General features: G+C 28.6%; 1 protein-coding gene across 1 annotated transcript in view; it reads right to left on the bottom strand.

Annotated features, from left to right (window-relative positions):
• Nucleotides 1-10,435, bottom strand: part of LOC129913467 (cGMP-specific 3',5'-cyclic phosphodiesterase) — a 184,674-nt gene that overhangs the window by 40,102 nt on the left and 134,137 nt on the right. Inside the window, exons 6-7 of the mRNA XM_055992160.1 lie at nucleotides 7,085-7,183; nucleotides 6,301-6,591 (exon numbers count right to left, since the gene is read on the bottom strand). Of these exons, the coding sequence (XP_055848135.1) occupies nucleotides 6,301-6,591; nucleotides 7,085-7,183 (390 nt within the window). The remainder of the gene's footprint in view (nucleotides 1-6,300; nucleotides 6,592-7,084; nucleotides 7,184-10,435) is intronic.

Here is a 10,435-nt window from a genome sequence, read left to right as displayed (position 1 = left end):
GTATAAGGGTAAAAATCATTTAGGTGAGAAATTTTGAGGACCGAATTCTTATCAATCTTAATCAATTTTGTTTTATGATAAAATTTTCATGCTCAAATGTTCGCTTTAGCTATAATTTGTCGGTTCCTGAACGGGCAGAGCACAAAAATGTATATTTTTCAATTTACCGCAAAACCCCAAAAACTAGTAGGTGTTAGAAAAACGTTAGTCGAAATGATGGTGATCTCTTCAAAACGACTTAAGAGGTCTAGATGTATTATCAATGTGCATGATGTATCGTTATATTAAGATAGTAGGTCTTAAATAAATCAAATATAAATTTATATTTTGGTTCAGAGACCAATTTCTACAGAAAAAATACTTAGTAAGTTTTTATTTAGTTTTTTGGTAATTTTTTTTTTTTTGATAAAAGTGTATATTACTGCCAGAATACTTATTAAAAATACCCAAAAAATGCAGAATTATATGTGTAAGGCAACATTATTAATTCAGATTTTAAGAGCGTTCCCGGAAATGACGTTTTGTTTTTTTTTTTTATGTCACAAAGTAAAACAATATATTTTTGAGATTATATTGTAGTGGCCTGACCATAATATCAGAAAAAAAAATTAGCCTAAATATACCCCAAAACAAGCGTTCCCGGAATGACGGTTAATTGATGTACGCTGCTTAAAAATGAAACTAAAACAAGCTTATAACGCACATTTTATATATTTATCCATAAAAATAGGTGTGTAATTGACTTTATTGTGTTTTTAAGTCATTTGAATATCAGTTTTTGAGTTATGGATATGTCCGGGAACGCTGTTTTTAAGTTTATTATATATGCAATAAAAAAAAAAAATCATGTGTGCAATTCACACGTGGTAGAAGTGAAACCTTAAAAAATCATTTTTCTTGCAAAAATAAAAAAATAGAAAAAATCTACCTATTTTTATTCTATCACCTTCAAATCCATGTTTTTTATATGACAACCTATATAAATCTTATATCATCTGAAAGCTTATTGTCTAAGCTCAAAATATATATATCGATCAGTTCTATGAGACATCTACAAAAAGAGCTACAATTTTTTGAACTCGATCAATTTCCATCAAAAAAAGCAAAAAAACACGTATTTTTATCTTCTCACGCTATTAAATCCATTTTTTTCCAAACAACGTATACAAATTTTTACACCATCTGAAAGCTTATTGTCTTAGCTCAAAATATATATATCGATCAGGTGTATGAGACATCTACAAAAAGAGCTAGAATTTTTTTAACTCGATGAAATTTCATCTAAAAAGCAAAAAAAAACATTTATTTTTATGTTCTCATGCTTTAAATCAATTTTTTTGTTTGACAACCTATAAAAAATTTTATACCATGTGAAAGCTTATTGTTTCACCTTTTATAATGATGTATAATAGACTGATTCAAAAAAAAATTTTTTTTTTTTTGTTCAAAGCATTGTTGAAAATATTGTTGGAAACGACGAAAAAAAAATACTGTAAAAGTTTCAGCCCTTAATGTTAACATTTAGTACCGCCGCATCGCAAATTTCTATTTCCCATACGATTTGTATGGGAAAGATTGTGTATTTGTGTTTAGAATTTTTTATTTTTTTAATGGTTCATCCAAAAGGCTTGGCAAAATCATTTTCTTTTATAAAATTGTCCGCTCTACAAAAAAGCTCTTATTAATTTTTTTTTATTTACCCCCGCGTTTCGAAGTTATTCAACTTTAAAATATAAAAAGTAGTTTTTTCTCATTTTTTTCCGATTTTTTGATTTTTTTTGACGAAATTATTAGGTTTTTCAAAAAATTTGGGAAAATTTTCGAATATTTGTATTCTATGTTGTGTTTTGGTTTCACTAGTTTTTTTATATAACTCTCAAACGGGATCGGGTCAAAATTCTGGCTTCAAAATTCTGCTTTTCAAAATTCTGCTTTTTTAACGAAAATTCTGTTTTTCAAAATTCTGCTTTTTTTCTATTCTGCTTTTCAAAATTCTGCTTTTTAAAATTCTGCTTTTCAAAATTCTGCCAGCATTATACTTGAACAAAAAAAATTCTGCCAATTCTGCTTTTTTTTTATGGCATATGCGCTGACTAAAGAAAAATACACCTCATTAATGTAATTCAACATTGGTACTTTCCTAAATTTTTTTTTAGTAAGTGTCGCAAATATTTTTTTAAATGCAAAGACTGACTTTCTTGCAAATAAAATCTATAACTTATTGGAACAGATGTTGTTTGATACAAGATATTCCTTTTCTTATTCAAATTTTTGAATATTCATCTTTGACAAATAAAAAATTTGAATTATTTTCGGAAATGTTTAGTATTAAAAACCTTATCTTAATATTTTCAAATTTATTCATTTATAAAACAAAAATTAATATGCACTCAAAGAATGCAAATAATGTAGGTAAGTTATCAAATAAGCAGATAATTTTTCAAGAAGATGATTTTACAGAATTTAGAAAAAAATTAAAAAAGGGTTTGGAAAATGTTAAAAAGCGCGCGCTTTTTAACATTTTCCAAACCCTTTTTTAATTTTTTGCAGAATTTTGAAAAACAGAATTATGAAAAGCAGAATTTTGAAAAACAGAATTTTGAAAAACAGAATTTTGAAAAGCAGAATTTTGAAAGCAGAATTTTGTAAAGCAGAATTTTGAAAGCAGAATTTTGACAAAAGAATTTTGACCCCGGCAGAATTTTGACCCCAACCCCTCTCAAACTCCTAATACTACCATTTTAGATTTCTTCAATAAATTCGAATTATTCATTTTTTCAACTTAAAATTATTTTAATTAATTTTTCGCGTCCGTTTTTTTTAAATTTCATAAATGCAATTTTGTAGAGCGTTCAATTTTATACAAGAAAATGATTAAATCTAGCCTTTTTGATGACCCATTAAAAAGATAAAAAATTCTAAACACAAAAACACAATCTTTCCCATACAAATCGTATGGGAAATAGAAATTTGCGATGCGGCGGTACTAAATGTTAACATTAAGGGCTGAAACTTTTACAGTATTTTTTTTTCGTCATTTCCAACAATATTTTCAACAATGCTTTGAACAAAAGAAAAAAAATTTTTTTTGAATCAGTCTAATGTATAAATCTTATTTCAAAGATGTCTACAAGAGAAGTTAGAATTTTTTTAAAGTCAACCATGTCGAATTTCCAGACTGAGATTACGGTACTTCCTACACTGGTAGCTGGTCATCGCCAACAGATCTCCACAGGTGTTTTGAGGTATTTTTAAATTTTTTTCAATTTAAGATTGTGTAACTTGTAGAGCACGTAACGTTATGTGTGATATATCAAATAAAAGGTTATGTTAGCAGCATGCGTATTAAAGTTAAATCAAATTTGTATGTGCACTAGATCAAAAGATATAACGTGTGTTCGAAAAGAACATCTTTTTACCGTTATCTCCGAATTTTGAATATGAAATTAATTGAAATTTTGTACAATAATATATTATTTAATTACCTATCTACAGTACGAATTTCATTCCTCTATCTATTAAAACAAAAAAGTTATAACAAGTTGAAGTCGTGTCGCGTTTTCGTTTCATTTTGTTTCAAATCACTACGATACTAAAGAAGTTTTCACTTCAAAAGAAATGGGAACTTTTCTAAGCGAAACATCCATATTGCTAAATGCGAAAAAAAAACTTTAATTAAATGTTATTTTGATTTAAAAGATACCTGGTATCATGGACCCATAATTCCAAAAAATCTAAAAGGTATTTTGATGGGGATTTATTCACACCTTATCACCGTATTCTTCCTATATTACTGATGACAATTAGAAATCTTGGTTCCCTTTGGCTTCCACAAATATTATATTTTTTTATAATAAAGTGCTTGTCATCTTATCCATTGGGATTTATCTAAAAATAATACGTCTCCTTTTATTCCTGATTCGGGAAATAGGTACCAGTGGATAGTGGAAAGTTTGTATAAAACATTTTTGAATTCGTGAGGATATATGAATAGAAGAAGCAATAGAGCAAAAACTACATTCCAATTGAATTCGTTGTAAAAAGCAGAAACAAATTTAGAATGAGTGCAATACGTTCCCGAAATTGAAACCATGTGCTCTTTCAAAAACTTGTTATCCCCATAAACGAATTTTTATTTTGTATGCAATTTTGTGATTATTTTTATCCATTTTGGATGAAAATAATCTATCAAAAATTCTCAAAAATTCTTTATAATTTTCAGAAATTAAAAAATAGTTTTAAGGAAAAGGTAGACTAAACTCAAAAGTTAATTTTAGATAAATAAATAAACAGAAATCCAACTTCAAAAAAAAATAAACTTGAAATAAAAAAAAAAAAACTCTGACAACAAGTCAAACCATCATCCCTTCAAAATTCCATTCATTCTTCTTAAGCCGACGAAACTTTTTTGTGTGTGTGTGTGTGTGTGTGTGTTCCGTGTTGATTCAATATCATCCGGCAAACATTAACATTCCATTGTTGTTTGGAATTTTTTTTTGTTCAATTTCATTTATTTATTTGGTTTTTCCGATTTGGGATTAATTACGGTCCCAAACTTTGTGTTGTTTGAATTAAGTTCCTTGGGAAATTTTCCAATTTTCCAATAAAAATAAAAGAAACAGAAAAACCGTTTTTGGTTTAGTTGTTTGCGTTAAACTTTTTTTTTTATGTTATTATTGATTTTGTTAACAATAAATAGCTACAAGTGTTTGGGGAATTTGTTTTTTTTTTTTTTTTTTTTTTTTTTAAGTTAAGGCTTGAAGGACTTCAATCATATCGGTTTAAATTGTTTGTTTTGAAAGTAAACAATTTCAAAGAATGATGAGAAATTAAAAGCTGGATTCCAAGAATTTTTGTTACCTGCTGCGTTTGAGTAAATTGAATCCAAAGAAAATTGTTTCTAAGAAATTTTATTTTATAAGGCTTCTTAGGCGAAAGAGAAATGTTTAAATATTTTGTCTTCTGCCAAAATTCAATATATGAACTCTCAAGGCCAAGTTTTTTGGATGAATGATTTGGATGATTGATTCATGAAAATCGACAGCAATATTGTTCTGAGGAAGATTCAAATGAATATTTTAGTTTCAATTTTAAATTTAATTTTTATTTCAGAAAAATTTCAGATTTTTCAAGAAATCAATTTATTTTACTATGAAATAGGAAGTCTTTATGAAGCATAAGAAGTTCACTAACTTAAAAGTGTGACTTCTTTACGACTTTACGAAATTTAAAGTCTTCATATCAATTTAAACAATTTCTCAAAAAGTAAAGGGCATTTCTCCTTATATTTCTGTCTATTTTTACTTGCTTTTCTATTGTGATAAAAATAACTCCAAATTTTTTTTAAATTTAAGAGAAAAAAAAGTATTCCACCGTAGCTTTTTCTATTGTTCTTATTTATTTACCCATTAAAATAACCTTTAAAGCTTATTTGTTGGCATAAATTAGAATCCTTAAACACTCTACCTACCCCCAAATGAACGTAATTAGGTTATTTTTGTTTTTAAGTTAGACTCCCACCAAACATTCTGATTTATTTTTAATTGTTGTTTCGTGACTTTCAATTTTTTTCTTTGCAAAATAATAGCAATTAAAAGTTCATTAGAGTATAAATTTTTAACAGCACGCTTCTGGCGCTGGTCAATGGTTATATTTCAATACCATTTGTATGGATAACATAGTTCACATTTACAGCTGCTTTATCAAACAAACTGGAACACAGAAACATATTAATACAAAACGAAATTTGCATAACAACGAGGAAAGTTTAGTTTTGCCCATTTTACCACTCAAGTGTACATAATCAAGCTTTGGTTGCAGCTATTTAAAATTACAAATTACCGAAATGATAACTTTGGAAAATTTGTTGAAAACATAAATGGAATTGAAATTTATAATTTAAATGGACAGGATACAATCAATTTTCCATCTTAATTTATCTCAAAACATGATTGGGCACAATGCCACTCTTGATTGAAGCACATCTGATTCCAATGTAAACTCTACAAAATTTAACCACCACAACCGAATACAAATTCAAATGCAATTAGGATATGACCATTAAGCTGTTATTAATACGTGATATGAATGAAATTGGTCTGTAAATACAGTGTTGTCGAAATAAAGTAGCCAGAGACACTTTAGTGGTGTACACTGTGGCGTATACGTACTTTTTTTTAAAGATTTTTGTATTTGGATTTCCATACGTTTTTTTATTCGATACGAATTTCCAAAGTGACAACTCTGGTTGTTATTTGCACGCCTACATTTATATTTTTATCATTAAAACTACATACATACCTTGTTTATAAGCTGTGCAACGCCAATTACAATCTTTTGGGCATTCACAATTGGCATGCATAAAATTGCCTTAGTACAATCGATTTCACCCTCGCTGTGTATTTTATTGTGGTCCCGCACCCATTCCCTTACATCCGATATGTTCACAGTTTGGCCAGTTGTTGCCACATACTGTGCTATTTGGGCCAGAGTTGAGTTGCTTAAATCATTTACCGATGGTCGGGATATGTTGGCCGATTGGTTTTCCGCACCCAATTCAAAAAGGACTGTGAAACGAGTGCGTGAGTTTTGCTAAAAAAATTACAAAAAAAATATATATATATATAAATAATTTATAATTAAATCGTGAGATTTTGAATTATTTAATTAATATTTGGTTTGCTTGGTTAGCATAGCTACCAAGAGAGGATTATGGAATAGCATCGCAGACGTGTGAAATATATTCAGACTTTTAATTGCACGGTCAATTAAAGTGTTATTTCCTGTGGCATTTACCACCAAAATAATTTCTAGATTTAATGCACTGAGAAATTATATAGCTGTAAGGATTAGCACACCACATTGACGTGTAATGTATTATAGCCATTCAGGCATGTAATTAGATGGGATGCGATATGCCAAAAGTTATACATTAAAACCGTTATTAATGACGTTAAGAAAAATTTTTAAGCTGGAATCTTAAAAAAAAAACACGACAAAGCTTCTAAATTAAACTTAGGCTATTCGTATTTCCTTAACTTGTAACGGCGCAAGTTTTTATCTCTTCAACATCTTAATATCTTACCTGCTCTTTTAATATTTCTTCTACATTAACGTTATTGCTAAATCGTCTTGCTGTTGACATGATTTGATTTGGTTTTTCTAAAATTTTCTCCAAATGACTCTGAAAAGAACACAAAAAAAAAACTTATTAAACATGATGACACAGATAGGTTATAATAGATCAGGAAAACAACATAAAAATTACACTGAACATGGGCAAAATTGGAACAGAAGCGTTTTTCAGTTGATTTTGAAGGAGTCGTATTCACTATACAGCATAAACACACAAAATCCGACCATGAAAAAATCCCAAAAACAGATTTAAAAAAATGGAGTGCTAGCCAGTTTATTGCATTAGGTTATTTTTTTAAAGCTGTTATCCGATCTGTTTTTGTTTACTGTTCCTATAGAGAATTTCAGGGGGATCATGACATTCTCCAGCAATGATTTTTTATTCATCAAGCCCATCTCCTGTCCCTACTTATATCCCCTATATTCTTTAAAATTAAATCAATGAAAACTCCATAAGTCCATATCGACTTCAATTACATTTCCAAGTTAACTAATAACGGGAGCATTATTTTTCAGTTGTATCAAAAAAATTTATCTTACCGAAATTTTAACGAACACGTAGATTAACCCATTTTTGGATTTTTAATATTGGATAACCAATTTCTTACGCGTTTTCTCAAAAAGTAAAAAAAAAAGATCTTAGGGAGTTTTCATTGAACGACGACAATATTTTAAATTAAATATTTTAGTTTTAAGTATTTAAGTTCAATTATTTATTTTATATGAATTGATGTACAATGGTTCAATGAATATATTTTGTATCACCGATTGATTTTGATGTCAAATTTTCTTATTCTCGAAAAAGGTCGATAGATGTTGTATGGAAATCATTACAATACAGAAAATCTTTACTTAAAAAAAAAAAAAATTAGGACAGGAAAACCCCCTCCACATTACCCTCTCTTTTTCAAACATCTTTATTCTGTAGACTAATACATACATATGTGTTTGTTTGAAAATAACGTGTTTAAAATTCATAATCAGCAATCCTTTTCCAAGCGATACCCTTGCCTGGAAAAAAATGCTTAGCCATTTAAAAATAACCATCAATATCTTAAAAACAACTAAATTGAAGGTTTTTACTGAGTAAATATGGTTTAAAAAAATTGAAAATAATTTTTATTTGCACTCCCTTTATTATTTGAGACATTTGCAAGTTTTCAAAATTTTTTATCACCATTTTACAGTTTTACTGAATTTTCATGTAAATCACTTCAAAACTACATGCAATTTATTGATATTTTTTATGGAAACATTGAAAATTCATTGGTTAAATGATAGAGATTTGAAACTAAGTGAGTATTTTTTAATTTTGTAAGGCACTTTTGAGCCCGTATATACTCATTAAAATGTGATTGATTTTTCAAAACCAAAAATTATTGTAAGCTAATGTTTTTAAAATTATCTTGAGTGCTAGTGGATTGGTCATCAAAATTAATTACTAATACAATTCAGTTTGGGTTTTTCGTACTCGAGTTGGAAACATTTTTTTTTTCAACGCTTTGTTCCTCGGTAAAAGGAGGCATGTACCTTACGAATTTAAAAAAAAAAAACTACTTTTTGCTCTTATTTGGCATAGGTTAAGAAATGTAAATACATATATTAGAACTAATCAAGCACTTTCGTTTAAAGCGATCGTAGAAATTGGTTGAATTTTTTACGAGAATAAAACAATTCTATGAAAGATATTAAAAGACGGGTCCTAATAATAGTTCTATTTTTTTAGCACGTACACTTACGTACGTATCGTGTAGGCCTTTTTGACGTGATAACGTGTTATAAATCGATGAACCATGGCAGCCACCACAAAAAACGGGAGAAAATGGCGTCTTTTCTCCCGTTCCACTCTCGCACTTTTGCAGTGCGGCCAAAAATTTCAATTAAAAATAAACTATTAGAGATACAAAAATCTCCTATAGCTTATTTGAAAGATAATAACCTAAAGCTTAATCTAAATGAAGGATTTTAAAAAATTCCGTCATTTAATAGGGTAAACAGGGGTAAAACGGAAAGATGAAATTTGCGCTAAAATCTAAACGCGTGGTTGTAGAGAGTTGATTCTTTTTGCTATAGATAGAGGAGACTGATTTATGGATAACTGCATTTAAAAAAAAAATTCTAAAAAATTCTGGAACTATGCTATAACGTTTTGTTTGAACGTTGATCAGGTGTTGTGGGTATGACAAAATGTTGATTATGGGTAGGGGAAATTTTTTTTTGGGTAGTTTTTGATTTTTAGCTTTATTTTGGAGGGATCAAAAAGTTATATAGGACATGTAGGGCTGATCAATGCAATGGAATCGTTAAAAGACTTTTGATTGAATACGGAGAAAAATAAATTTTTAAAAAACTGGTTTTTTGGCCGTTTTTCACCCATTTTCACCGTTTTTTATTTTTATCTTTTTTTCTTTAATAGAATATTATATATGGAGTAATGATAGACCATGACCACGACTATATGTGTGCGAAATTTCAATCATTTTCGTAAACAATATTTTGAGATAACGGTAAAATAAAATTTTAGAATTCAACAGGTTATAACTTTTTACCAAAAGCAGATAGAAATTTGATTAAACATTTATGAGCATTCTGATACAATTACCTTTCATTTGGTATATCACACATAACGCTAGACTAACTACAAGCCACACAATGTTAAATCAAGGAACTTGCGAAAAACCTCAAACCACCAGTGGAGATCTGTTGCGCCATGAACAGCCACCTGTGTGGGAAGTACCGTAATCTCAGTCTGGAAATTCCACATGGTTGACTTTAAAAAATTCTAACTTCTCTTGTAGGCATCTTTGAAATGAGATTGATACGTCATTTGAAAGGTAAAACAATAAGCTTTCACATGGTATACAATTTTTTATAGGTTTTTAGGGAATAAATTCATTTAATAGCATGAGAACATAAAAATAAATGTTTTTTTTGCTTTTTTTGATGAAATTTCGTCGAGTTTAAAAAATTCTAGCTCTTTTTGTAGATGTCTCATAGACTTGATCTATATATATATATTTAGCTAAGACAATAAGCTTTTAGATGGTGTAAAAATTTGTAAAGATTGTTGAAAAAAAAATGGATTTAATAGCGTGAGAAGATAAATTTACATGTTTTTTTTTGCTTTTTTTAATGAAATTTGATCGAGTTCAAAAAATTCTAGCTCTCTTTGTAGATGTCTAATAGGCATGATCTATATATATATATTGAGCTGAAGCAATAGGCTTTCAGGTGTTATAAAATTTATTATAGGTTGTTGCATCAAAAAAATGAGTTTTTGTGTGAAGTGATTTTTTCACTT

The sequence above is a fragment of the Episyrphus balteatus genome, chromosome 3 (genome assembly GCF_945859705.1).
Source record: "Episyrphus balteatus chromosome 3, idEpiBalt1.1, whole genome shotgun sequence".
In the NCBI taxonomy this organism is placed as follows: Eukaryota; Metazoa; Arthropoda; class Insecta; order Diptera; family Syrphidae; genus Episyrphus; species Episyrphus balteatus.
The sequence above is the reverse complement of the archived record's forward strand: the minus strand, read 5'-3'. Positions and strand labels throughout refer to the sequence as shown.